The sequence below is a fragment of the Drosophila mojavensis genome, unplaced genomic scaffold (assembly GCF_018153725.1).
Source record: "Drosophila mojavensis isolate 15081-1352.22 unplaced genomic scaffold, ASM1815372v1 contig_81, whole genome shotgun sequence".
In the NCBI taxonomy this organism is placed as follows: Eukaryota; Metazoa; Arthropoda; class Insecta; order Diptera; family Drosophilidae; genus Drosophila; species Drosophila mojavensis.
Window position 1 is genome coordinate 1,716,366 of NW_025318907.1, and position 26,951 is coordinate 1,743,316.

Sequence of the window (26,951 nt, forward strand, 5' to 3'; positions counted from 1 at the left end):
TAGCAAACTTGCTGTTTGTAAATTTGGCCATCATGATGACGTCTTTACAGAGGCATCATTATACGATTTTAAATTGAATTGAGCATTCATTTGACGAATATTAATTTGAAGGAAATATCGCAAACTACGCCCACATTCGAACCTATTGAGCCGAGCTGAATCCAGCACTATGAATTTATTGGGTCCGCAACCACTCTTAAATTTAGATCCCTTAGAACTATGATTTTGTTAAGCCAAAGGCCCCAGTTGACAGTGCATAAAATTTAAGTTAGTCTGAAAAATTATCAGTTGTTTTTATGAGGATTTACTAATTTAAGTTTCAAGTTTATCATTCTCTATAAGTTATTATCTCATTATTTCACTATTATCTCAAGATCAAGGCCTATATAACTACCTTTCCATTTCTATGACTACATAAATATGTTTAGTAAACTTAACGCAAATATGTTTTCAAATTTGTCATTATCTTTTATTATCATTCATATAATTTTTTCTACAAACTATGGTAACAAAAAATAAACAATAGACAAATGAAAGGCAAATACTTAAAAAATGGTGAAGCTAGGAGAGCGAGAAGGGGAGCTGGGATGTATGTATATATGTATATGTATCTACAGTATGGGGTAGCTGCACTCGCTGGCAATGCCACAGAAATTGCTGGGAGTGCGCGCTAGTCGGAAGAATCCAGCCTCGCCCCAGTTCTGCGAATATGAGTTCTTGACAATCCAATAGTCACGTCCGTTTTCGCTGCCGTAGCCAACAACAGTGACGGAGTGATTGACCTCCTCATTGTTGCACTCCGGGTCATCGTAAATGCCGGACTTGTATTGCTGGAAGGATACGGGAGATCCGTTCATGGAACAGGCCAGTGGACCCAGCGTGGCAATAATTTGCTTCATTAAATCCTGATCGCCTGGCGGGATGCTTGCATAGTCGCGCACCTTGACAATGCTGTCACGTGGAGGTGCACCAGCCGTCTGATTCTGCCGGCAAACCATATTTTCGGACTGCTCGTACGGATACTTATTGGCCAGCGTAACTCCGTGATCTCGTATATACTCGAAGCCGTACTCCTGAAAGCCGCCGTCGCAGCCTTCAGTACCATAGGCGTCGGCGCAATCCACCAGATTCTGCTGCGACAGCGGCACGAGCACACCCGTTCGCCGGAACAGGTGACCCTCGAGTGCACTTATCGTCGCAAACGCCCAGCACGAACCGCACGGCCCCTGTGAGCCGGGCGGAGTAACGCCTCCCTTCTCACGCCAATCAAAAGATTCCGGCAGAGACTCCAGTGGCTTTCGGGCGGGCAAGAAGCTAATGTGGGTCGAAATTAATTCTCTGAAATAAAGAGGAGAAGCGAAATAGTGAATGCACGTATATACATATATCTACGTATCTACATATGTATCTATGTATCTACAAATGTATCTACAAATGTATCTACAAATGTATCTACAAATGTATCTACAAATGTATCTAGGAATGTATCTAGGAATGTATCTAGGAATGTATCTAGGAATGTATCTAGGAATGTATCTACAAATGTATCTACAAATGTATCTAGAAATGTATCTAGAAATGTATCTAGAAATGTATCTAGAAATGTATCTAGAAATGTATCTAGAAATGTATCTAGAAATGTATCTAGAAATGTATCTAGAAATGTATCTAGAAATGTATCTAGAAATGTATCTAGAAATGTATCTAGAAATGTATCTACAAATGAATCTACAAATGAATCTACAAATGAATCTACAAATTTATCTATGTATCTATATATCTATGTATCTATATATCTATATATCTATATATCTATATATCTATATATCTATATATCTATGTATCTATGTATCTATGTATCTATATATATATATATCTATATATCTATATATCTATATATCTATATATCTATATATCTATATATCTATATATCTATGTATCTATGTATCTATGTATCTATGTATCTATGTATCTATGTATCTATTTATCTATGTATCTATGTATCTATTTATCTATGTATCTATGTATCTATGTATCTATGTATCTATGTATCTATGTATCTATGTATCTATGTATCTATGTATCTATATATCTATTTATCTATTTATCTATGTATCTATGTATCTATGTATCTATGTATCTATGTATCTATGTATCTATGTATCTATGTATCTATGTATCTATGTATCTATGTATCTATGTATCTATGTATCTATGCATCTATGTATCTATGCATCTATGTATCTATGTATCTATGTATCTATGTATCTATGCATCTATGTATCTATGTATCTATGTATCTATGTATCTATGCATCTATGTATCTATGTATCTATGTATCTATGAATGGCATCTATGATATCATACTCGCCAATAGCTGTGCGCTTAGAGCCAAGCAGTGGGTTTGTTTCCTTCGTTGTCATATCGGAGAACACGTTGATGGTGAGAGTATAGCTGGTGACATAAATGTTGGATAGATCCACAACTGTCTTCGTTTTGATAAATATGCTCTTGCGGAACTCGAGCTCATTTTCGTCTAAGTAGATCTTTCCCGTTTGCCGTAGAAAGTCATCGAAGTTGCTGACTTTCGTGAGCTTGGGAAATAATTGCAGCGTTTGCAATGAGACAGCACTTAAGCAGGCGAACAGCAACAGCAGCTGCAGCATCCGCACTTTGCACATCCTCATCTAAACGGCGAAATGGCGAGAGATGATCGAGAGTTCGATGATGTAAAAGTGAAAACGATTAGATAACAGTTATGGATGGGCAGGTGTATCCATCTAGAAATTACTCTAGCAAATTGATGTACTCTATGCAAAGCCATCATGTTTATTACAGTCAAAACAACTGTGGGAAGTCTTTTAAATACATTCTCAAATTTGTATCGCGTGAATTCTAAGAATAGATAAGCAATAATAAACATTTCGACACTTGATAGCAGACAATTAGTTGAGATAAGTTTTATATCCAAAGTTTTTTTTTATCGAGTGGAACATTATTGTTATTTTTTTTTTTTTTTTTTTCTAATTTAATACACTGGAGTTTTTGGTTACACCATACACAGTTTGACTTGATCTTGCTTCATTTTTTATCTTCGCGTGCAATGTTGAAGTTTAATTTTAAAGGGTTTCATTAGGTTTCGACTGCTTGCTTAGATTGATGAGATTCGATTTATTTTATTTGAATATATGCACAAAATTAAATGATGATTCGCGTTCGATTCGTATCTCTTTTTTCTGCCCTTGGCGGGGAAATTACGTTGAAAACAAAAACAAATACAACTGTTTGTCATGAATATTAATTTCACTTTCGATAATTCAAATTATCACATTTCATAGGATTTTGATGCGGGTGAAAGGCGCTGAGTCATCGCATCTGAGAACATGGGGATCTTAATAACTAATTATTGCAAGCACACACACACTCTTATATCCATTTATCCATATGAACAAGCTGCACACTAATCACCTTTTGTTGTAATTATATTTTATATCCACTATTGTTGGCTTTTGGCTGTGCACCTCTTTTAGTATGAAGATCTTATAGAGAGATGCTGCTGCCTCGACCGCTGCACACCTATTAGCGCGCGGTGGCGATAGGCGTTTCCATTTTATAGGCCCTGGCTTTGACCATAAATCCAAAGACAAAATTCAAAAACCTGCTCAGCATAAGTCCAAGCATCATCTTCCAATTTCCTATACTCTGTGTGAGAAACACACCTCACACTAAATTTATTCACTGGAACTGGTCACCTACTAAGCGTATAAAGCGTAAACTGTTTCTAGTAACTAAGCAAAAAAAAAAAACTTATAAATGACGTAGACACTCCAAGCATAATTTGTATTAAATTATGTGAGCTCTTGGCCAGATGTGGAATTTTTGGTATAATCTGAGAAAAATGAATAAATTATTTTGAATAGTTCTTGACGATAAACATACACATGCTTCGTTTATAGATGTTTCGGCCTTAGCATGTTCTTGCAAATCAGTTCAGTTTTAAGACGGATTACCAAAATTCCTAAAATGCGTGGGCACATTAAAAGTCGCATGGGCAAAAGGCTCTTCGGTTTTATAGGCCCTGTTTTGGCCAGCGATCCAAAAGCTTAAACAAAAAAAAAAAAAAAAAAAAAAAAAAAAAAAAAAAAATACTTTGTTAGCAGAAGCCCAAGGTTCATAATAAAATTTCTTGTACAATTTTCCGTGTCGCTTCAAATTACTAATTTGAACAGCTTAATTTTTCCCATCTAGCATATTAGCTGTAACTGGTTTTTAGCAGCAGATTAAATTGCCTTTAGCACGTGTAGAAAAATCAAACATAATTTTCGTAAAATTTATGTAAGCTCGGAAATGTCAGTTTACTTGTTAATTAAATTATGAACATCATAATTGTTTAAAATCAATTTTATTTTTACGATTAACATAGACATTGTGTTTTTCATAAATGCTTCAGCATAAATAAATAAACACAACTATGAGGCGGTTCACGGTGAAGCAACGAGGTCTTAATACTCTCACTGATACAGAGATATATAAAATATGAGATTGGCTTAATTTATGATACATATGATTACTATGATAAAATAGGATTATGATTTGAAGCTTAACTATAAATTAAGTTTAATATTTTGGCTAAAAAAATGTTCAAAGGAATTATAAAAACATAAATAATTAATTTATTATATAATTTTTACAGTTCTAGTTATTTTTTTTTTTTTATTTATTGCAATAATACATTAATATTTATTTGTATCAAGTTACTCATTTTTTATGATTTATTAATTGTTATTAATATTAATTTCATATTTATTTTTACTCTTAAGCTTACGCAGTTACAATACTCCCTGTAAGAGCAAACAATTTCCATTTCTAGCGAAAAGAGTTAATAAATGGAACCAGTTTGGTAGGCGTACAGTCCAGACGATACATAAATTTAATTTATTGTTGCACCTTAATTATCAAATACTAAAAATATTGATGGAAGAAATGTTTCTATTTCTCCCATATGTAGCTTCAGTGAGATATAACTTTACTTTTACATTTCATGTCGATAAACAGGTCAAACAGGTATAAATGAATTTACCAATTTCAAGTTACAAGTATAAATGATAAATCTGATAGAAATAAAAAACAAAAATTGATTTAAATTTATTCAAAATTAATTAACTTAAAAAGCGAATAGAATATCAATATAATGAATACATAATCAAGAAATAAAAGGGGATGTACATAGGAAATTAGCATCAGGTTGTAAAAGTCTTGGTCTTATAATTATCAGCTTGAGTAGGAAGAAGCAAGATACCCAAATGTAGCAATATGCGTCAATACGGATTTATTTCTAAGAATATTTGGCAATCTTAAATCATTTTACTGACAAAAATAAAAAGGCACTGCGGGCTTTGATCTATGTCTGGGCTTAACTGCCTTAGAAATTGTCAGCTCTTACAACATTTACGATCTCCGTCAATAATTGACAGTGAGAGAGAAAGAAAGAGAGAGAGAGCGATAGAGAAAGAGAGAGAATTTTGGAATTGAGATTGAACTAGGCCAGTGGAAATTTCAAATTAACAGAGATATGAGAACCTACGATGGCAGTGGGACATGTAAACAGACCACGCCTCGTCAACCAGGTACTCATATGTATATGTAGATGTGTATGTATACCGTAATTATACAAGTGCGAATTAGGCATTTGCAGACAGCTAAGAATGATAGTCATGATTTGAATGCCGCCTATGTAGAAATCTATTTGCACATTTCTTGCGCTATGGAGCCCCGTTTATCTATTATTTGCTTGTCTAATCGTAAAGAAAGTGCATGGATGGGCGCGACTATATAAAGCAACGTTCAATGCTCAATTCTTAACTAGTCTCTGCAATATATTCGAAATGTTCAAGCCTTTGCTCTGCTGTCTCGTCGTGCTCTCTGGCGCCTATGCCATCAATCATGGTACCCAGGCTGCCGATTTTGCTGCATATATGGTGAGTCTTTAAGTTTGACTAAAATATTGAAAAAATAAATAAATAAATAAGCCAAGCAGTGTTTCCATTAAATATATATCGCTTTTGTTGCTCAGTGTTGAAAATTGCTATTATAAATGGTTAACAAGAAAGTGTGTGAATATGCAAAAGCATTTCCATCTGTCCATCCAGAGCTAGAGCGTGGTATACATATGTATAATCGTATATAATATCTAGCTGAATCTGATAAGCGACATCTATAACAAAATATATATAATATATATATAATATACATATAATATATTATATATAGAATTTTTTCTATTTAAAAATTATAAATTAATGAATTTAGGAACATCTAAAAATATTAATTAACAATAAAATACCAAAAAATATTCTTTAAATAAGCAAAATCCTGGAATTATATTTCATATTATCCTTCAAAAATGACCCCTTAAATTTATCACATCAATTAATATAGGCTAATCATTGCGGATTTCAACAGACATTCTACAATAAAGAACTTTTATTTCCCCTAAATACTAAATTATAATACCTACAATTTTCTCATTTCAGGCTAGATTTGGTAAAACCTATGCCACCGCAGCGGAGCAAAATGCTGCTCAGTACTACTACAACTATCACAAGAACCAGATAGCTCAGCAAAATGCGCTGGCAGATCGCGGAGCGAGCAGCTATCGAGTGAACGAGAATCAGTTCTCGGATATTAGATTGATAACGTTTGCAGCGCGCTTGCCGCAGGCTGTTTATCCCGCGACTTCAGGCAGTACAACGCCCGTCACCCCGAACGATGTAGCGCCAGCTGAGTTTGACCTGCTGAAGCAGTGGGGCGTAGAGGTGTTTGCCCCGGATCAAGGCACCGTGTGCAGCAGCAGCTGGGCCTATGCGGTGGCTCGTTCCATTCAAATACTGAATGCAATCCAGGTTGGACAGGATGTGCCCCTGAACAACTCCGCCCAGGCGCTGATCGATTGCGCCGGCATGGGCAATGGCTGCACCACGCAGGTGCCCCAAATCGCCTTTGACTATCTGCGCCAGGCCGGAGTCTTCTTGGTAAACGAGGCGGAATATCCCCCAAACAAAACGCAAAACCAGCAGGGCATGTGCCTGCCCCAGATGGCGGCGAGTCCAATCAAACTGGAGACCTACGGCACCATTCCCGACGGCGACGATGATCTGCTCATGCGCTACGTAGCCAGCGAAGTGCCCGTGATTGTGGAGTACAATCCGGCGACCTTTGGATTCATGCACTACAGCAGCGGTGTCTACGTGCCTCCGATGCGGGCTCAGGCCAGCAGCTCCCAGTTCCTGGTGGTCGTTGGCTATGGACACGATGCGGCGAGCAATCTAGACTACTGGCGATGCCTCAATTCCTTCGGCAACACTTGGGGCGAAAATGGCTTCATCCGAATCGTACGCAGCGCTGCCCAACCCCTTGCCAAGCGAGCCATTTTCCCCAACAGCTTGGGTGCGATTGCGACTACGCCTTCGACACCGACTACGCCTTCGACACCGACTACACCCTCTACAACTGCTCCCTCATCTACACCCCCGTCCTCATCCACTCCGTCTACCTCATCTAGCTCAACAACAACCACAACAACAACAGCTGCCCCATCTACCACAATCACACCATAATTATATTCGGAATACTTGAAAGTATTTAAAAAACAAATTTATATACATTTGTCTGTCTCATCTAGCATGAGCTTATCAAATTTCCCTCTATATATTTAAATATACAAATATCGTTAACAGGCTTTTGTGTGTTTTTCTATAGCTTTTCTGCTATAAAAGTTGTTTATGTCTTAATAATAATCAGCATCGATATCCAAGTCGCTCTACTTGCTGCAGTCTGAACTGAACTTTATTTTATCCTTAGTAACAACTCATCCACAAATGTTTTCAGAATCTACTAAAGTTTCTTTTACTGCTCTCTCTGATAGCAGTTGAGCCAACTTGATTTCTAAAAAAAAAAAAAAAAAAAAAAAAAAACATTAGTATAGACTTCTTCAGTTTTTATATGCCTGAAGTTTAAGGTAGCTTTAAATGCAATCCCAAGCCATAATTAATATTTCAAGAGCGATAAAGTAGATTCGATTGGTTTGTCGACTAAATTATTCTAACATGTATAAATATATTTTTACTCTTTATGTAAATTTTACTTGAAATTTTTTTATGATTGCGCAAATCTCGGTTGCTCTGATCTGTTTTAAAATTAGTTTATTACTCTTGATTTATATTTCTAGCCCAAACCCTTTTGTCTTGCAAATGTCACAATATATTTATTTGTTTTTAAATAATCAAATTCAATGTTCATATTTATTGTTGGAATAGACTCAAGGAGAGAGGCAGACAGAGGTAGATAAAATGATAAAAAGGCAAAGAGTAAGGGAGACAGCCAGCCAGAGAAATAGAAAGAGAGCGAAAATAGGTATAATACTTAATGAGCTCTTAATGACTTGCATATTCAACTATAAAATTTAATGAAGTTGTATTTAATAGGCTGTGGAAAAAAATAATGTCTTTTTAGCATATTTGTAATCACATTTAAAAGCAACGGAATTATTTATGGATTTCGTTGCCAAGAATCACACATAAAGTTAAAGCTCAAGCATATGTTGGGAATATTCCCACTACTAACACTTTCCTATACCAAAATCCCTTTTTGAGATTATTCAAAAGTTATTTTATTCCCTGAGGCCGTTAAAATTGGGAAAAAAGGGAATATTCTTGATCAGGGCGTCGAGCTAAGTCGTCAGTCGGCGTGTCTGTCCGTCCGTATGTCTAACTTGAGGTTTTACGAATATACATATATAATATACATATAATTGTCATTATCACATTCTGAAAGTTTGATTAGGTTAGCCCATCTACAAGAAAAAGTTAGAAGCATACAGGGGACCTCGTAGTCGAGCAGTCTCGACTAGAGAACTCTCAATTAAATCCCAAGTTGTTGGCCTATGATATTGACCTTAGCAGCCTATTAACGTATTCATAAAACAACTATTTAACACGTTAACAAATTAAACTCGATTTAGATTTCCATAAGACTTCATTGTTTTCTATACGCTGTCATCACTTATATTATTTAACTAATTACCGTATAACAGTTTGTTATGCATTCATATTGTTCGATGATCGATAAAATTATTAATTTTGTTTTGTTTTGTTGTTTTGTGAAAGTTTGTAACTTTTTTGTTTTGTTTTATTCAATTTTTGTATTTAGTTTATTTATTGATTTTTCATCTACAAGCGGAGCTTTACAGACTTAAACGCTAAAAATTAACAAGTTCACATAATTTGTTTTTGTAAATTGTTGTTGTTTTCTGTTTTTTTGTTTTCTTCTTTCATGTTGTCTTTTGTTTTGTTGTAATTTTTGCATATATAATTTTGTCTTTGGGTTTGCTTAGAAACTCATAAACCAAATATAAATTTCAAAATCATAAATTTCACGACTCAGCCAGCGCAGACAAAACACATACATTTTTTTATTATTTTGTATTATTATTGTTATAATATATGCAACTGTGTGTGTTCTTTTTCAAGGTTTATAGTATCTTTACTCAAATCTGTGTTCGAAACATTTATTTGGTTTTTATCATTAATATGTGTGTATTTATTATAGATCGGTTTACCTCATGATGAATCCAAATTTGCTGTTAATCCTCCATTTTTTTTTTTTTTAATTTTATATATCTTTAAATATTAAATAATATAATATATTATTTCATTCTGAGTTTTGTTTTATGGTTAGCATTTTGTTATTATACACATATATATATATACATGTATATGATTTCTCTATTATTAATTTACTTTAGAATCTCGTCACTCGTAAAGCAAAGCTCAATGATATGATTCACGCTATATATTTTATTTTTTATTTTGTTTGCACATTTGCTTTTGTTTTTATTTTTGCGTGTGTATTTGTGTGAAGTATGTGTTTGGTATGCGTATATTTTTATGAACTATAAAATAATAAATGGTTTCTTTGAAATTAATTTTTTTGTTACTGTTTTTTTAATTTTTTTTTTTTTTATATTTTTAAAATGTGATGTTTTGTTTTTCTTTTTAAACTAAATATAATATTTTTTTCATTGCTTTCTCAAATATGCACAAAATGTGTGTTTTCAATTTGTTTATAACAACGGCTAGTGTAATTTTGTTGCTGTTATTTAATGCACATTTACTCTTTTTTTTTTATTATTATTTCGTTCATAAATTAAAATTAGTTAAGTTTATCTACATATGCTCACAATGTTGTTATTTTTGTTCATATAATTCTTAATAATATTTAACTAATAAATATAATTTTATATCTCTATATATATATAGATTTATATATATATTTGTTAATGTATATAAGTATATTTATGTATGAAATAAATTAATGTATGTATGTAAATATATTTAATAAAATTTCCAATGTCATTTATATTTTGGTTTTGTGTTGTGTGTTGGCTAGTGTTTGTTGTTGTTTTTGTTGGGTTTGCACTGTTTTATGTTGACTGTACTTTGCCTATTGGCCGTGTCAGTATTTTAATAATAATAATATATATATTTTTTTAAATTTGTGCCTAACAATTTAAAAAAAAATAAATAAATAAATTAAAAATTAAAAATAAAATTATTTTATAATTAGACTTTATGGCTATAAAGGAAATAAATAATAATAATAATAAAAAAAAATAAGTTTACAAAAATTAAACTACACGAAAAAATTTGTTAATGCTCTTTTATTTTGTATTTTTAGGAAGATTTTTTATATTTAGTTATTTGTCTATTTTTATTTACTTTTGTTTTTGTATGAAGCTTAAAATGGACAAAATATGATTTTTATTATAATTTCTTATATTTTGTTTTTGTTTTTGTAAATAGTTTTTCTTTTTCGCTATATTATCTGCTTTTAGTTGAAATTTTCATATTATTCTATTTGTTTCCTTTTGTTTTTACTGCAATGAATCATAATTTGTTTATTCTTGAGATGATCTTGATTCCTAGTTACTTTGAAATACTATACTCTATTAATGTACTCATTGAATTAAGTTCTGTTAGATATCATATGAAGAGTTTGGTTTGGTTTAAAATTTACCGTTTAGGGCTCTTGTGTGTTGCATGTAAATATCGCGTCTTTATAGTTGCACTTTTCATTTTTATTTTGTTTTATTTTTATTCACTTTTGAAATTTTTGAAGAACAGAAACAATTGAAGAAGATTTTCGAAACTGTTTTAAATCTTGAAGTAATATATATATGATATATATATTATTTGAATATTTACTCGAGAAACTACAATTTATTTAGTTAAGCTTTTTCGGTTTTCATTTAAAGTTGGGCATGAAATTTGTCTTTTTTTTTTAATTTTTTTTTAGGCGGAGACATTTACTGGCAGTTTTTTGTTTAATTATTTCTTTTTTTTTGGATATACGTTCATAAAAAATTAGCATAAATTTAAAATGAGCTTATAAAATAAAACAATTGAATTAATTTTGACCGCCCACATATTTTGTTTATTTGTGTTAATTTTACATTTACATCATTAGAGGTACTCTTTATATGCATGTTTTTAGAAATGAGCCCAACAAAGTACAGAGAGATTTTTGTTTGTTAAATTTTCTTTGGTAAATGTTTTTTTCCACTTTACGCTTACGAACACATGTATAATTAATTAAATTAAATTAAACTATGCAACTTAATTAACTGGCCATCGAGGTAGATTGCCATTTATTAAACGAAAAATGCCCATGTGAACTCAAACTAGAATAAGACGAATTTAGATTCGGGGAATATTTATGATCTCTCGACTCTTATGCTAACACTGGTCATGAGGATCGCGAACCCAGTGGCCAGGGCGAACAACAAAGGCATCTGCGATGAACCAATGGCAGTGGCACCATTGCACAACTCCTGGGTGCAGGCGCAGTAGGTGGCGGAGACATCGTGGGTGCCCGAACGCCTTATGCACTCCTTGTCGGTGCGCTCATCGGGTATATAGCCACAGCCGCGCACAATGCGAGTCTTGCCATAAACTGTAAATTAGAGTTTATGTCAGCCCAATAGATAAGAGTATTTCGAAGAGCAAACAGATATACTTGCTCAACAATTCAGTTCTCTAATTATTCACCCGATTGCAATCAAACTTACTCTTCTGAACAGTCTTGCGGCACAGTATGGGCTTGTATTTGTCCTTCAGGTGCTCCAGAGGCTCCTGTTTGCTGCAGTTCACCTCGCCGATGGAGTAAGGCTGAAAGGGATCACCGCAACGTGGATCGTACTCGCTGTTGCAGTCATAGCACATAAGTGCCGTTGAAACTGTAAAGGGCAAGTGTAGAAGAAGAGAGAAAGAGACTTTAATACAAATCCATCCATAATCATATCAAATTGCATTATGTATATGTGAATGCCTCTGTGTCTGTGTGTGTGTATGTGTGCAATGCCACTCGTAAATGCCAGGGCTGCGTTGTCTAACAATGCGAGCCATTTGAAAAGCCAACGATATGGCTGCATGGGGCTCTCAGGGGTGGAGTGGGTGTCACTTTGGCATTATATTTGTATTGCATAAACCTGAGCGCTTACCTTGTATGCAGCACAGCACGCCTAACAACAGCAACGTTTTTTCCATAAATGGTGACATTTCAGCAGCTGTAGTTGTTTTTGTTGTTAATGTTCTTTTATGTACTTTGCACTTGCTTAGAAAACTTGTATTTTCTATTCAGCTGTCTATGAAATGCGGTAAATGTCTTTATTCTTATTTAACTCGAGTTAAATTATCATGTTAGCTGAAATACAAGAAGATTAAATAAGTAAAGTTGTTTTTTTTTTTCACACTTTTACATTTAGTTAATTTATATAATCTGCGAGTTTTATTATAATTTCTTATTTGTAATCATTTTCTGCACTTGTTTTACTTGTTATATTCGTATTGAAGACTGGAAGTCTGCTCAACACTTTAAAGCGAATGAACTTAATTGTGAACCATTTAGCTCAACGAAAATCGTTTGACAAAAATAAATAGAACTGCGTGAGGGAAAGAAAAACAGCAAACGCAAAGTGGGCCGCATTTTTGTTGTCGAAAATAGGCAAAATTAAGATAGCATAACGAGCGCGGTGGTGCGGGGAGGTTGAATTGCAGGACAATACTGAGCGCAGCGGCGCAATGCAGCGCAGCACAGAGAGCGAGAGTGACAGAGTGCGCACAAGGCAGTTGCTCATCTGGAGAGTAAAAGTGAGCTGCGAAGACGCTGCAGCTGTGATGACGCGCTGTGGAACATAAGTTTGTGGAACGAAATTGTGAGTGTAAAACAGATAATTCGCACTCAATGCTCAGCAGGCGAACATTTAATTGGATTGCAATGATTGCTGTGCTGCTGTTCTTGTTGCTTTTTGTAGTTGGGCACTTGATTAACAAATTTTGGTTTATTTGAATTAGTTCCGTTATCAGTTGTGACGAAATAAGCTCAACGATTATTTTCTTGTTTTATTTCATTTGATTTAAATTAGAGCAAGTGTCGTCCCGTAAAGAGATTATTAAATTAATTATTTTTCTTATTTAAAAAGTTATATATATATGTTTTGTTAATTAATTTTATTTATTTATAATTATTTTTCACAAGTTTTAGTTTTTGTAGTACTTCAATTTGTTTACCAACTTATCGGCCAAATAAAATTGTGTTGACAAAAATAAATAGAGCTTCGGAAAAGAAAAACAGCAAATGCAGAGTGAAACACATGTTTTTTTTCACTCATTTTATTTTCGAAAATAGGCAAAACGAGTGTGACAGAGTAGGAGCAGGAGTATTTGCATTGCAGGGCATTGCTGAGCGCAGAGGCGCAATCCCGTGCAGTACTGCGAGTGTGTGTGTGTTAGAGAGAGAGGAAGGAAAAAGAGAGCAAGCGTGTACACGACGAAGCTGAGTGAGAGCCAAACGCTGCAGCTATGATGACGCGCTGTGGCTCAAGACATATGATCCACTTATTGGAATATAAGTTTATGGAACATAAAACTGAGTGAGAATTCGCACTCAATGCTCGGTTCGAGTCGGTGACATACAGCAGTCAAGCGGCCATTTAATTGGATTGCAATGATTGCTGCAGTTGCTGTTGTTGTTGTTTCTGCTGTTGTTGGTGCTTTTATGTTTCCTGTGTGTCATCCACCCAACATAGGCAGCCAATTGCTTGAAATTGATTTTCCCCGTGTGCAGTTGCTGCCAACTAGCACTCGCATCTATGTATGTACATATATATAACAGGCCTTTGGGGTATACAGCTATGCGGCATGGGCTGGCTGTTGCCAGTTGCCAGTGTAGCTAGGGTAGCTAGGTAACGTGCCCTCAACTAGGCCAGGTGAGGCAGGGGCCAAATGGGCCGGACGGGCAGAGGGCGGTAATCGTAGTTTGCAGTTTGATGGGTCTCTCAGGTTAGCCAAATGACTTGTTGTGGATTATGATAATGCCATGCGATAGGGTTTTTATTACATCGTATAATAAAGGACAGTTTAGCTAACTGTTATGCAGTTAAGCCAAGTGTTAATCAAATTTAATAGCCAATAGAGCTGTAGATGAATGGCTAAACTAGTTTTCAGTAAAGACTGCCTTTATTATACAACATTTCATTGTGTAGTTGAAGGGAATTTAAGCCATTTCATAAAAGTGGTTCAGTCTGCTTGGCTAATAAATGTCAAAAGGACTCGGATGTAATCACATAATTGCCCACAGAATGATTGCAACACAGCTTGAAGTGTGTGGCTTCCAGCTGCGGCAGCCAGACCCCAGATGAGAGTCTTTGACTGGGCCAGCATGTAACCTACCCGACCATGGTTCGTATACGTAATCAAGAAAGTGCAATGCACTAAAGGAAGCCATAGGAGGTGCACAGCCTGCACTTACTTGCCACACACACACACATACATTAAGAGAGACACTTAGCAGGCAGATATCATCGGAGCATGACAAAAGGCATATATTACGCATACGCCTCATGCGCGGCTCACTTAAAATTTGGGTCTCTGGCACAGAAGGCTCAGCAGAAGGAGGCGAATTCGCCAACTGTAGGGTGTTGGCAATCAATAAGGTAAGCAAAGGGACCGTTGTCATGCCCCAAGCAGCCAACTGCCGCATTCCTTCCTGCCTTCTGTTTGACTTGCTGTTTCTGTTGCTGTTTCAGTTTCAATCGCCTTTATGGCCCAGCGACACGCGTCAATCAGAATAGACGAAATTGACATGTTCCGTTGTCAGCCACTGATTATTTACCATAAGAACAAATACATATATACATATATATATTTTTATATATGTATATATATATATATATTTATGTTACGTTGCGCATTTGTGGAGCGTTGCACATAGCTGTCTGTCAGCTGCATGCAACACTGTGCGTGGGCGGTGGGCGGCGCCTGGGAAAATTCAATAACTGACCTAGTTCAGCTCGGTAGTCATCCTATCTTCTGGCCTGCCATGTGTCTCCCTGTTCTTTCAGATCTCAGACTCTTGTGTCGATTCCGGGCGAGCTAATGGCTTTTCGGCTGCTTTTCATCCTATGCCTTGGCTTATGTAATACCATTACCCATACAATTAGCAAAAGCAAAAAATAGAAAAGGGCACAAGCGAAACGTTTCAGTGCTAGTTTACCTTACTATTTTCTTCTTCTTCTTTTGCTCTTTGAATATTGATTAAACCATTATAAAAAAAGGCGCATGGCCAAAGCCATGCAAACAGTGGGAGGGGGCAGATAATAGTCACAATAGTTGTTCTTGTTCGTGTACTTGTTGTTGTTGTTGTTGTAGAGGGGGCGGTAGCTAGTGTCCAGTTAAGCTGGATTGTTGTATAATGCAAAAAAGTTTTACGAAATCATAAAAGTAATGAAATTCCTGGAAACTAGGAAATTCTTTTTAAATAATTAAATACAATTATTAAACAAATAAGAATAGTTTATATATATTTTATTTTAAATGAAAATTATTATAGTTTTTTTTTATTTAATTCATTGTTTTCCATTTTATTATATGATTATTTAGCATATTTCTTTATAATTTATTGATTTAAAAACATTTCATCTTGAGGTTGGAAAATTTTGCAAACTGTTTTATAATCACTTTTTGCACTTTTGTTTTCGCAACACTTTTACTCTCACAGGACACAAAACTTATATAATGCAAGTTCTATTCCATTTAAACGCAAGTTCTCTCGGGCTTTATATCAACTGAATGGATTTCTTTTGTGTAGAAATTGTGCTTGGTTTATTTACGTAAGAAGCGAGAGCACATTGGAAAATTTATTTGATTACTATTGCCAAGTTGGCGCCGTTGCAAATTTCTTGTGGAACCGTTGAATGGGCGAGCGTACCTCGGGTAATGACTACTGAAGCTGCTGCCAAATGGAAATGAAAGCGAACGAAAGCGAAAAGCAGCCGAAAAGGGCTCAGTGGACTCAGTGGGAGGGATGGATTGGGTGGTTGGGTGCTCGCTTTGAGCGCAAATTTGTGGGCAAGGCAAGGACGAAGCACAAAGTCAAAACGTAAGGCAAGAGAGTGAGAGAGCCAGAGAATCGGGTAAGGGTGGCAAAAAAGCAAAGCAAAAAAAAAAAAAAAAAAAATCAAAGCGGCAGACGGTGTGAGCGAGAGATTGCGCGCCCTAAAAGGACACGGGTGAAGCAAAGCAAAGAAAAAAAAAAACTAGTTAAATCGATAGCAAACGCGCCACACAGAAACTCATTCCGGATTATCTAATACGGTCCAATTGCATTTCCTCTTGAAGTGCCATGCGAATTTTTAATATGACACGCAGTATACATTGGTTTTACTGTCACAATTGAACTACCTTTGCTTGGTGTAACACTTGGAATTGGTAATCAAATTGTTGTATTTCTTTGCGATTCAGAGACGCTAAATCACTGCGATTACGCGACGCAAAACGTTGCAACCCCAAAAACGACAAATTTCCTTCTGAGCGGCTCTGCAAAATTTTGCAGCTGTCAACCGTCGGCGGCAGCAGCGACCGGTAAGTCGTGAGAGAGCATGCGCAGTCAGTAATACACTTGTGTTAATTACACAAATATGACTAACTAATTGTATATATTTAAAACTTACAATAGAGTACTGCTAGACTAGAGCCTGACAGCGATTACTATTCTGAATATTTAAATTTGCTGGAAATGCGCGCCACAAATGTATTTAGTGCTGCCAGATCCGTGTAGTTCAGTTTTTCAGGGCTGACATAATATTGGACCAAAACGTTTGTACTTCTGGATTTTGCATTAACGCTCGCTTCTTTGTACTTAAAACCAGGCTGAGTATATCAGCATTTTTATAGCGCTCGCGGCTTATATTTTTGGTGTCTGATCTTTCTGGCGATGCTTCGTGATCGCCGTGCTCGTCGTATGCCTCCAAATCAGCTGCCGGGCTTGCCGTTTGTGCTGCAATTACTGTTTATAGCATAGGGGCAAATAATTTAGTGCTTAACTCACCTTTTTTGCATTTACTGGAATCGGATTTGACCTTATCAACTCGCTTTTGATAGGGTTTGCGTTGTTTTTGCGCTTCTTTCGACTGTCCTGAAGTTGTCTTGTTGCGTTTGCTGCTCGTAGCTGCGGCTGTGTCCCCAGGTGGAGTTTCTGGACTGGAAACGGGTAGATCCTGCTGCAGGCGCCGTTTGACGTGCAAATTCAAGCGCTCCTTAATATTGGCCTTTTCAGGTGTGCCAGGAGGCTCTAGTTTAATAACTTGTAGATTTTCGGGCAGATCGGCCATCGCACAGCTGTATTTATTTATTTGGGTATAAATCGATCTGGCAGCCCTAGATAGGCAGTATTTTTTACATACTTCTTGTACAGGTAGCATCCGTACTCTCTGACGTCACAAATTCGATTCATTCTAATCAATCCCTTTTCTTAAATGAGACCCGACCTGATTTTCAAATCAGAATTAAACTAAACATTTATCGATATACCATCGTTGTTGCTATTGACTATATTTGCATACAATATTCATTTAACACTTTTCGCTTATTTAATCGTGGACTATCTCTCTACTTTCTGTACCACATCTGCAGCGTCTTCATGCGCTTCACCTTCTTCTGCAGCTGGAGGACACCGTACATGAGCGCCTCCGCAGTGGGTGGGCAGCCAGGCACATAGATATCAACAGGTATGATGCGATCGCAGCCTCGCACAACTGAGTACGAGTAGTGGTAGTAGCCACCGCCGTTGGCACAGCTGCCCATTGAGATGACCCATCGAGGCTCGGGCATTTGGTCGTAGACCTTGCGCAGAGCTGGTGCCATTTTGTTTGTCAACGTGCCAGCTACGATGATAACGTCAGCTTGACGTGGGGATGCACGGAACACAACACCGTATCGATCCATGTCATATCTGTAATGGTTTTTGTTAGCTGTATTTGTGAATTCAATGGACTCTTTTCATACCGTGGAGCTGCAATGTGCATCATTTCCACGGCGCAGCAGGCCAGGCCGAAGGTGAGCGGCCAGATGGAGCCCTTGCGTCCCCAATTGAGTAGATCATCTAGACGCGCCAACGACCATTCCGCCATGCTAGACTGCTTGGTTCCAAAAGGCGAGTAGCCTTTCTTAGGTAGAGTAGTGCCGGACTCGACAACGGGCATGGTCTGCTGTTGGCGTGCCAAGACGGTGCCAAATGAGCCGCCGAATGCGGCATTTACGGTTGATGCATTCGCGGGGCTGCTTGTTGCGCGCAGCAACTTAGCAAACGTCGGTCCAGCAATTTGTCGCAACATTTTGTCGTTGGTAGCTGACTTTTATGTAATTTGCAAAATAAACCAGGGCTGACACAAAAACACTCTTCTTCTTGGAGAAACGTAAACAATATGCACTACGATAGGTGGTAATCGAAAGACAGTCTTGGATTGGGGTGACCATACGTCATATTTGTATTATATCGCGTACGCCTGTCCACCATATTGAATTTGGCTGGCCCACCATATGGCAACGCTTACCATACGTTTTTAGCTAACTACCCGATACCGACGGCTCTCAGAAAAATTATTAATTAAACGTAATTAAAGTGTTTAAATCCATATAAAAATATAATTAAAGTGTATATAAATGAACAATATAGCGATTAAATAATAATTCAACGTTGAATATACGCCTAAAGTACGAAAAAATTTCAATTGAAAAGTAGCAACGAAAATTACAAAAAAATTTTCGCTTGCCTCGCGTCGTCCACAGCATAGTTAAGCATTGGTATTAGTGAGTAGGCACACACACGAATAGAACGTGTGCGTGTGTGAGAGCGAAATAGGTGCTCCGCTGGCAGTGAGCGGTGAGCAGCGAGCGAGTTTTGTGTGTTTGTTCCAGTGTGTACATGCCATATGAATATCGACGTAAGCAAAGGACCAACTAGAGCGTTGTATTGAGTTATGAGTGTCGCTGCAATGACTATGGACGATCAGAGACCTTTGATGAACAGTTACGATAAAATGTCTACAAAATATGATCAAAATTTGCACATGATCAACAACAGCAGCAGCAGCAGCATTAGCGGCAATAGCAACAGCGGCGCCGGCAGCGGGGCCGCTGGTGGTGGTGGTGTTGGTGGGGGTGGGGGTGGCGCTGCTATTGGCGCTGTTATCAGTAGTGGCCCATCTGGCCCGGCTTCGCCAACGCCGTCTGGCTTTGAAGAGCAGCCACAGTCGCAGTCGCAGCAGCAGTCGCAGTCGCATCATCATCATCACCATCATCATCATCATCATTCGACATCAACGCAAGCGCAACAAACAGCGGAGCAGCAACAACAGCATCGACACCACCATCACCAACAACAAGAACAACAGCAACAACAACAGCAACAGCAGCAACAACAACATGATGCCGCTGTTGCCGAAGCTGCCGCCGCAGCCGAACAGCGACGTTTGCTCGAAGGTATTAAATTATTATTTATGCATAGCTATGCAAAGCAAATTGTAAACATATATATGCCATATAATATATATTTATATATATTTCGTATGTAAACAACAAGAAAAACAAACAAACAACAACAAACAGTGTACATTTGTGTAACTTGTATAATTTGTTTAGTTTATCTTTTTTTTTTCCTTAAACTCAAATTCTGTACGAGGTGCGTTTAATAATTGAAATATTTGCTAATAAAAATACTTAATTATTTCGCGCACCTTTGCCATTGCAAGCATTATTGTAAAGCATTTGACATTTTGTGCAAAAATTTGTTTAAAATATGATGAAAAACACTACAAAAACAGAAAAACAAAAAACCGAATCGAAATGAAAAGAAAGAACTCCACGTCGTGTGCCTTGTTTTTTGGTTTATACAAAATCGAACTTGATAATTGAAGCGAACACTCTTTAGAGACATTCAGCGTTCTTAATATTAGTAAATAAGTAATTTTTTTCTTATAACTATAAACAAAAATCAATAGCAAGTGCTTAACTCCAGTGTGTGCAAAACGAACTAAATAATATTCAAAAATAAAGCAGCAAAGCAATCAATGAAATAAAGTGCTGGAAAGTGTTGTGTGTGCAAAGAACAGTTAATTCTGCTAGTCAAATATACATACATGCATATGCTAAATGGCATGTATAAGCAAATAAACATTATTTATGCGAAATGTGTGTAACAAGTGCAAACAAATGCCAAAAGTTGATCAAATTTCTATACTTCATCTACATCTGCGTCTTCGCCATCGCCATCGTCTTCGCCTTCGTTTTCGTCGTGTTTTACGTACAGTTTTTCGTTTTTTGGCCAATTGCGTTGCCAACGCTGCTCACGTTGCCGTTTTTTCGTCAACGTCTTGCCCCTGCGCGCGCGCTCCCTTCTTGTCTTACACTATCTCCGCTCCTTTCTACCTCCAATTGTCTTTCTCACTCTCTATTTGCCTCTCTCTGGCCTTAGTTTGTCTATCCCCCACGCATTCTCTTTTGTTACGCTCCCCAACACTGTTTACACAAGCGCCACGCAACAAAAGCCATAAAGTATTTAAATACAAGAAATAAATAATATAAAATGAAAAAGAGTGCAATAAATACGGCATATATGCAATATATATTGGTTTATTCAAATATTAAATTATAATTCTTTTGTGTTATTAAACCAAAAACTTTGCCAGTGCTGAGTATAGAATGCCAATCATGGCACAAAATAAACTTTACAAATGCATATACATAATACAAAAATAGTAAATAAATACAAATATTTTAACAAAACGCGCGCAAAATAATCGCATGTGTGTGTCAAGTGTCTGTGTGTTGATTTGTTGTTTAGCAACAAGATAAGATAATACAAATATACACTTATTTATATTATTTGAAATGGTGGCCATGTAGAATTTATTACAGTGCAAAGAAAGCATTAAAAATCATTGGCGCAGACGGCCGCCTACGTCTGTCTAATTGATTGCTCAATTTCAATTTAATTGCTATATACCAGGGCTGGATAATCATTTGGAATAATTTGCAAATAATTGATAGTAAAAACAAGATTAGATAATTCAAGTAACGAATTGTACAATGACTGTTAGAGGTCATCTAGTATATTTTTCTTGTCGAGTTGTAAAATATGTACATATGTGCTTATGTTATTTGCAATTGTGGTTAAAAGTTACATAACATTCATTTAAATGAGCCTTCAGCCCTGATTAGGATATAGGCCACAGTCTTGTTGTTTGTGTTTGTCAATTAACAGAAAAACAAAAGCAACGCACAAATAAACGCACGCACACGCGAGTTAAAACGGCGCTCGATTGGAGAAGTAAATATAAAGAAAGCAAAAATGATTGCCCTATAAATAAATATATTTAGTATGAAATAAAAAAATAAAAATGCATATATAAATGATTATTGATGTGTTTGCACGAAAAAGAAAAGAAAAATGTAAATTAATGAAATAAAAGTCATTGAACTTTGTTTATGAAAGCTTTTTGGAGCTTACAAGAGAAAAAAGAGTGTTCGAAAATACCAGAAAATCATGTTGATATTGATGTTTGTATGAGCTTTCTGAAAATCAAAGTGCGCGCGTCGTCGAGTTTTTTGCAAGTGTTTTTCTAAATATTTTACAGTTTTGCAACGAAATTTCAAATTTCAAATTTCAAATCGTTTGTTGTTTCCACAGTGTTCCTACTCTATAAAGCAAGAAAAAAGCAAAAGCAAAAGCAAATGCAAATGCAAATGCATAAGCAAAGTCAAATGCAAACGCAAATGCGAAGATATAAAATTAAGCAAGCAATATAAAAGTGCAAGCCAGTGTGTTCATATATATATTGAGGCCAATTTCAAGAAGCGAAAATGAGTGCAAGAAATAACACGTGGGCGAGTGCAACGTTCGTGGCATCAACGAAATCAACCAAATCCGACAACAGCGGTACCAGTAGCAGTAGCAGCAGCAACCACGACAACAACAACAGCAACAACGAGAGCGTAACAACTACAACAATGTCACGAACTTACACGAATGATTGCAACGCATTGGTATGATTTCGTATTAAGTTCAATTACAACAAAAACAAATATCAAATTATGTAAATTCTGTAAAAAACAAAAAAATCAATGTATTCTCCTACAATGAACAACTATAGCCAATATCCACAATATGTCATCAAAGTTGTGCAATAACTCTATATATATTTATATTGCCCTTAAAGAACATGTATATTATTATAGATTAGGACTCAGTGGAGAAGCACTCGCTGCTGTCTACACTGTCGTCCGCTGACCATTGCGTTTGCTGTTTGCTGCTTTTTACTTTATTCCGATCTCTTGTTGCCCATAGAACCGTCTGCAGTTAGCTGCAGCGTTTATTAATACTGTCTTTGTTTTGTCTCACCCCCAATCTACGGATCTACCCACAGATGAAATCGAGACCCTCAAGCTGGAGCAGGCTCGTATGGGACTGCAATATGCCGACGCACAGCGACGCGAAAAGATCCTCATGCGGCGTCTGGCTAACAAGGAGCAAGAGTTTCAGGATTATGTGGTAATTTTATACACAATAAGAGCTTGAGATCGAGAACTATGCGTATTAACGTAAATATTTTCGCTATAATAGAGCCAAATTGCGGAATACAAGGCACAGCAGGCGCCTACGGCTTTGGCTTTGCGCACAGCTCTGCTTGATCCGGCTGTAAATTTGTTGTTTGAGCGTCTCAAGAAGGAGCTGAAGGCCACCAAGGCCAAGCTTGAGGAGACACAGAATGAGCTTTCCGCGTGGAAATTTACGCCAGACTCGAATACCGGAAAACGCCTCATGGCCAAGTGTCGATTGTTGTATCAGGAAAACGAAGAGCTCGGCAAGATGACATCCAACGGGCGGCTGGCGAAGCTAGAGACAGAGTTGGCTATGCAAAAGAACTTCAGCGAGGAGGTCAAGAAATCGCAGTCAGGTAGGATCTGCAGCGCATAAAAATATTATTATTATATAATAAATTTTCCTGTTTTCTGCATAGAGCTGGACGATTTTCTACAAGAACTCGACGAGGATGTGGAGGGCATGCAGAGCACAATATTATTTTTGCAACAGGAATTAAAGACAACGCGCGATCGCATACAGACGCTGGAAAAGGAAAATGCGCAACTTCGACAAATGAGCGGCGGCAACTGTCCAAAGGAAGTTATTGACAATGCGTCGGCCACCGCGACAAATGGCCAAAGCAGCAATAGCAGCAGCCAGTTCCAACAATCCACCGGCAGCGGCAGTGGCAACGGCAGCAAATTGGAAACCATTGAGGAGAATGCCTGCCTGGACACAAATCCAACAACAACGACGACACATACTGCTGATTATTATAATGGCAACAACGAACAACAGACTGCGGCCTCAGAGCTAATCATGCCCCCCGACGACGGCTCCAATAGCAATGGCAGCAAAAGTGCAGCTGCGCCGCGATTGGCGCGCAAACGTAACTATGAAGAGGAGAGCGCCACATTGCCATGCATACAGGAGAGCAGCCCGTTGGTTCCATCGATGCGTGAGGTTAGTGCACCACGCACGCTGCCACCGAAGAAGTCAAAACTGCGTGGCATAGCCACGCGACGGAGCTCACAGCTGGATGAGGAGCAAAGTCTGGGCATGATGACGCCGACGCCGACGTCGACGTCCGTAGTGCTGGACAATGCAGTAGCTGGCATGGCCAGCGAAGAGTCCGCAGCATCAACGACGGCAGCCAATGTCTCAGAATCCGCAGTACCGCTCAATGCGGAGGGCGCCAATGAAGCGGCACCAGCACGCATCCTGACGCGACGCCGGTCGGTGCGCATGCAACAAAACGGTGGCAGTGCCGTTGAGTACTGAAGCAGCAGTGGGAGCAGCGGCAACGGACTTTTAAAAAGAGCGTGCTAATATTGCATTCTGATATCAGATGATTCAATTGAATATGATTTTTGTCATATGTCTGCTTATGCCTAATACTAATCGTTAAAATTTTAACGTTTATTTTGTGAATTGAGATTCAATAGAGACTTGCGGCTTATCAACATGATTATATATATATATATCTATCACTATTATTATTATTTTTTTTTTCATTCGATACATTTGTTTTGTAAAATACGTTTGTTGTTCGGTTTCCTATCCGTGCACGCAACATTATGATTATACACTACCTAATTATCCTTAGTAGAAGTCACTGATATACATAAATACATACATGCATATGTAGACATATACATACAGATTATACATACATGTATAAGATTTTAAGAAATACAATTGAAAATACAATTTGTCAGCGTACGAAACACAATTTCATCCAATTATATAATAGAATTTATATATATATATTTTAAAATGGCAGTTGAAAATCTAAAAAGTTCGAACTTTAAATCATCGCCTAGCTAAATTAGTGTTTAATTAATAAATTAAGTCATTTTTTGTAATACGAAAAAATTGTATAAAATAATATAACCTATGTTAAAATAAATTGTTAAGCGTAAAGAAAAATTTAATTGACTGAGTTTTGTTATTAAAATAGTCTAAGCAAAACATTTAAACATTTACCATTAGCGAGTTTTTGTGTGGAATATCTTATGATCCCGGATGAGAATGCTCAAAGCATTAAAACTTCGATATACCGTATCTTGCATAGAATAGGAAATATTTTATATAGAATAAAATTGGAAACATTTTGTTATTGCGTAGCTAATTTTAATTTTCTTAGTTGAGACTTTAAATATAATAGAATAACGTTAAAAATAGAATATAATTCAAAATATGGATTAGGTATTAGTGTCTAAATATGACTTCCTATATATGTAATTTAAATCCCATGTTGTTATACACATTTTAGCCAGATTACTGTCTAATATTTTCATAGGTCTCTGAGCCCATTTCTCCCGGGTAAATCGGAATGAAGCGACAGTCTGCGTCGGGCTGAATGTTGCTCATTAGACTCAGGAAAACGGGGCCAAAGGTGTTTACGAAAAAGTAACAAGGATTACGAATTACGTCCGGTAGAAGATCACAGGTGAATCGCATGGTGTGTAATATGATTTGTCGCTTTTCTTTGGTATTCACGAAGCCCTCAATTTGCGATAGTACAAATTCGTACATTTTGCGTATAGAGCCATCCTCGGGTACAGCCAACATTAATGCCTCAAACTTTTCGAGCTCCGATTTCAATTGCATTTGCAAGCTATCGAGGGAATCAATATATTCCTCCTTAGGGGTGCAAAGTTGTACCAGTTGACAAATTCTCCTTGGCGAAGCTCTTACTATCAAATCCATAGCTAATATACCATATCTATTGAGCACCGTCCTACAGATATTACGGAGTTGGGGGGACACAAAGTAGTGGCACATATGTCTGATATTGTAAATGAAATGATCCCGTTTCACTTTAGTATTGATGAACGTCTTCATTTCTATTAGGAGCAGCTTGCAAAGCATGCAACCGCCCGACGTCTGATCAGTCTGCAGCTCAGCTACATCGACTGCGAATGAGCGGTAAATATTAGGTAATATATTAGCATTATATATTTTATACGCTGCTCGGGCAGCGAGTGAAGAGTCTCATCAACATTCACAGCTGAGAAATATATAAAGTTTGTCGTTGATAAAGGATAATGAGTGCAGATGTAGTTAAGGTACTTACCATCCTGAGCCTCGTACAATAGGCACATGTTTAGTTCTCTGCAAATCTGATGATTCGCCTCATTCGACAAAACTAGTTTCTTAATCGAATCGGAGTGCTGCCTCAACATCTTTCTACATTGGTTTCCCAGGTTGTTCGTCTCTAGCAGATAACAGACATGACCCAATGCGATTTTGATATCACTATGGTGTTTCATAAGTTCACGCATCTTCAGGATCACTATTTCACAGAGTTCACAGTCGACAGACTGGGCAGCACCTGACTGCAGTTCCTCGCCGTGATTGTCATCTAAGAGTTTAATTTCCAGTTTAACTGGTGTCAACTGTTTGTTCTTGCTGCACAATCCCACCATTCGACATATGCTTTCGTCATTCATTGAACTATTCAATAAACTATAGAGAGTGTGAGAGTACTCGTCAACGAGCAGCTTGCACTCAGCCTGCTCGACGTGCCATCCAATGCATAGGCCATTTAGTTTCTCCCTGAACTGAGCCTCTGTTGAGCCTTTCAGTATAGAAGCGCGCACATGTTGCATCACTTCCTTGCACTTTGTGCGCTCAGTCAGCTCGCTCCAGACTGCGCTCGATAGCGCTGGCTCCGGTTCAGGTGCAGTACCCGGACAAATGTCAATAGCACGGCAAATCTCATTGGACCTCAGATACTGCTTGGCCAGCCCATAGATCTCGGCAAGTAGTTGGCGATGATGTTGAAGCAGCCTCCGATAGGCTGTTCAGGCTGTTGCATGTCTCCATGTTTTTTTTTTTCTTTTTTATTGTATTTTATATGAATACGAATTTCTATAAACCTTCATATTGCTAATCGTAGCCCTACTCTGACTTATGGAAATAGATTTCAAAAATCGACTACTGAAGCTATCAATAAATTCTAATATATTCTA

General features: G+C 37.1%; 6 protein-coding genes across 12 annotated transcripts; 2 read left to right on the forward strand and 4 right to left on the reverse strand.

Moving 5' to 3' along the window:
• Window positions 1-517: 517 nt before the first annotated feature.
• LOC6580470 (procathepsin L) lies at window positions 518-3,919 on the reverse strand. The gene is made up of 3 exons (XM_044011213.1): window positions 3,469-3,919; window positions 2,368-2,687; window positions 518-1,338 (listed from the first exon to the last, which is right to left on the reverse strand). Exons 2-3 carry the CDS (start codon window positions 2,685-2,687, stop codon window positions 612-614), a joined length of 1,047 nt encoding a protein of 348 aa, XP_043867148.1. The 5' UTR covers window positions 3,469-3,919; the 3' UTR covers window positions 518-611.
• A 1,937-nt stretch (window positions 3,920-5,856) lies between these two features.
• On the forward strand, window positions 5,857-7,738 carry LOC6580471 (zingipain-1). The gene is made up of 2 exons (XM_002006273.4): window positions 5,857-5,978; window positions 6,534-7,738. Exons 1-2 carry the CDS (start codon window positions 5,886-5,888, stop codon window positions 7,614-7,616), a joined length of 1,176 nt encoding a protein of 391 aa, XP_002006309.2. The 5' UTR covers window positions 5,857-5,885; the 3' UTR covers window positions 7,617-7,738.
• A 3,725-nt stretch (window positions 7,739-11,463) lies between these two features.
• Window positions 11,464-17,773, reverse strand: LOC6580472. 6 transcript variants are annotated; one of them, XM_015164217.3, is made up of 4 exons: window positions 16,797-16,932; window positions 12,557-12,759; window positions 12,125-12,292; window positions 11,464-12,009 (listed from the first exon to the last, which is right to left on the reverse strand). In XM_015164217.3, exons 2-4 carry the CDS (start codon window positions 12,612-12,614, stop codon window positions 11,771-11,773), a joined length of 465 nt encoding a protein of 154 aa, XP_015019703.1. In that variant the 5' UTR covers window positions 12,615-12,759; window positions 16,797-16,932; the 3' UTR covers window positions 11,464-11,770. The 6 variants fall into 6 exon arrangements, 5 of the variants coding, with proteins under 5 accessions (XP_015019703.1, XP_015019702.1, XP_002006310.1 ...); XM_015164216.3 differs by lacking the exon at window positions 16,797-16,932 and adding an exon at window positions 16,324-16,414; XM_002006274.4 differs by lacking the exon at window positions 16,797-16,932 and adding an exon at window positions 16,265-16,286.
• Window positions 17,774-17,911: 138 nt separating this feature from the next.
• LOC6580474 (NADH-quinone oxidoreductase subunit B 2) lies at window positions 17,912-18,805 on the reverse strand. Its single transcript, XM_002006276.4, has 2 exons — window positions 18,399-18,805; window positions 17,912-18,345 (listed from the first exon to the last, which is right to left on the reverse strand). The coding sequence occupies exons 1-2, from the start codon at window positions 18,725-18,727 to the stop codon at window positions 18,003-18,005; spliced, it is 672 nt and encodes a 223-aa protein (XP_002006312.1). The 5' UTR covers window positions 18,728-18,805; the 3' UTR covers window positions 17,912-18,002.
• A 123-nt stretch (window positions 18,806-18,928) lies between these two features.
• Window positions 18,929-24,696, forward strand: LOC6580475 (pre-mRNA-splicing regulator female-lethal(2)D). Of its 2 annotated transcripts, none has more exons than XM_002006277.4 (4): window positions 18,929-19,874; window positions 22,817-22,941; window positions 23,014-23,347; window positions 23,411-24,696. In XM_002006277.4, exons 1-4 carry the CDS (start codon window positions 19,373-19,375, stop codon window positions 24,253-24,255), a joined length of 1,806 nt encoding a protein of 601 aa, XP_002006313.1. In that variant the 5' UTR covers window positions 18,929-19,372; the 3' UTR covers window positions 24,256-24,696. The 2 variants fall into 2 exon arrangements, with proteins under 2 accessions (XP_002006313.1, XP_015019704.1); XM_015164218.3 differs by lacking the exon at window positions 18,929-19,874 and adding an exon at window positions 22,200-22,436.
• A 1,187-nt stretch (window positions 24,697-25,883) lies between these two features.
• LOC6580476 lies at window positions 25,884-26,951 on the reverse strand. The gene is made up of 2 exons (XM_032730181.2): window positions 26,054-26,951; window positions 25,884-25,987 (listed from the first exon to the last, which is right to left on the reverse strand). The coding sequence occupies exons 1-2, from the start codon at window positions 26,586-26,588 to the stop codon at window positions 25,884-25,886; spliced, it is 639 nt and encodes a 212-aa protein (XP_032586072.1). The 5' UTR covers window positions 26,589-26,951.

What these genes read in the sequence shown, in the direction of transcription:
- LOC6580471 (XM_002006273.4), top strand. Translation starts at nt 5,886, where the DNA reads ATGTTCAAGCCTTTGCTCTGCTGTCTCGTCGTGCTCTCTGGCGCCTAT. An exon ending in CCGATTTTGCTGCATATATG is followed by an intron (nt 5,979 to 6,533) that starts GTGAGTCTTTAA and finishes TTCTCATTTCAG; the next exon opens with GCTAGATTTGGTAAAACCTA.
- LOC6580476 (XM_032730181.2), bottom strand. Translation starts at nt 26,588, where the DNA reads ATGCAACATGTGCGCGCTTCTATACTGAAAGGCTCAACAGAGGCTCAG. An exon ending in ATTGTACGAGGCTCAGGATG is followed by an intron (nt 25,988 to 26,053) that starts GTAAGTACCTTA and finishes TATATTTCTCAG; the next exon opens with CTGTGAATGTTGATGAGACT.
- LOC6580474 (XM_002006276.4), bottom strand. Translation starts at nt 18,727, where the DNA reads ATGTTGCGACAAATTGCTGGACCGACGTTTGCTAAGTTGCTGCGCGCA. An exon ending in ATGCACATTGCAGCTCCACG is followed by an intron (nt 18,346 to 18,398) that starts GTATGAAAAGAG and finishes AAACCATTACAG; the next exon opens with ATATGACATGGATCGATACG.
- LOC6580470 (XM_044011213.1), bottom strand. Translation starts at nt 2,687, where the DNA reads ATGAGGATGTGCAAAGTGCGGATGCTGCAGCTGCTGTTGCTGTTCGCC. An exon ending in AAGCGCACAGCTATTGGCGA is followed by an intron (nt 1,339 to 2,367) that starts GTATGATATCAT and finishes TCTTTATTTCAG; the next exon opens with AGAATTAATTTCGACCCACA.
- LOC6580472 (XM_015164217.3), bottom strand. Translation starts at nt 12,614, where the DNA reads ATGTCACCATTTATGGAAAAAACGTTGCTGTTGTTAGGCGTGCTGTGC. An exon ending in CGTGCTGTGCTGCATACAAG is followed by an intron (nt 12,293 to 12,556) that starts GTAAGCGCTCAG and finishes TGCCCTTTACAG; the next exon opens with TTTCAACGGCACTTATGTGC. An exon ending in CCGCAAGACTGTTCAGAAGA is followed by an intron (nt 12,010 to 12,124) that starts GTAAGTTTGATT and finishes TCTAATTTACAG; the next exon opens with TTTATGGCAAGACTCGCATT.
- LOC6580475 (XM_002006277.4), top strand. Translation starts at nt 19,373, where the DNA reads ATGAGTGTCGCTGCAATGACTATGGACGATCAGAGACCTTTGATGAAC. An exon ending in ACAGCGACGTTTGCTCGAAG is followed by an intron (nt 19,875 to 22,816) that starts GTATTAAATTAT and finishes ATCTACCCACAG; the next exon opens with ATGAAATCGAGACCCTCAAG. An exon ending in GGTCAAGAAATCGCAGTCAG is followed by an intron (nt 23,348 to 23,410) that starts GTAGGATCTGCA and finishes TTTTCTGCATAG; the next exon opens with AGCTGGACGATTTTCTACAA.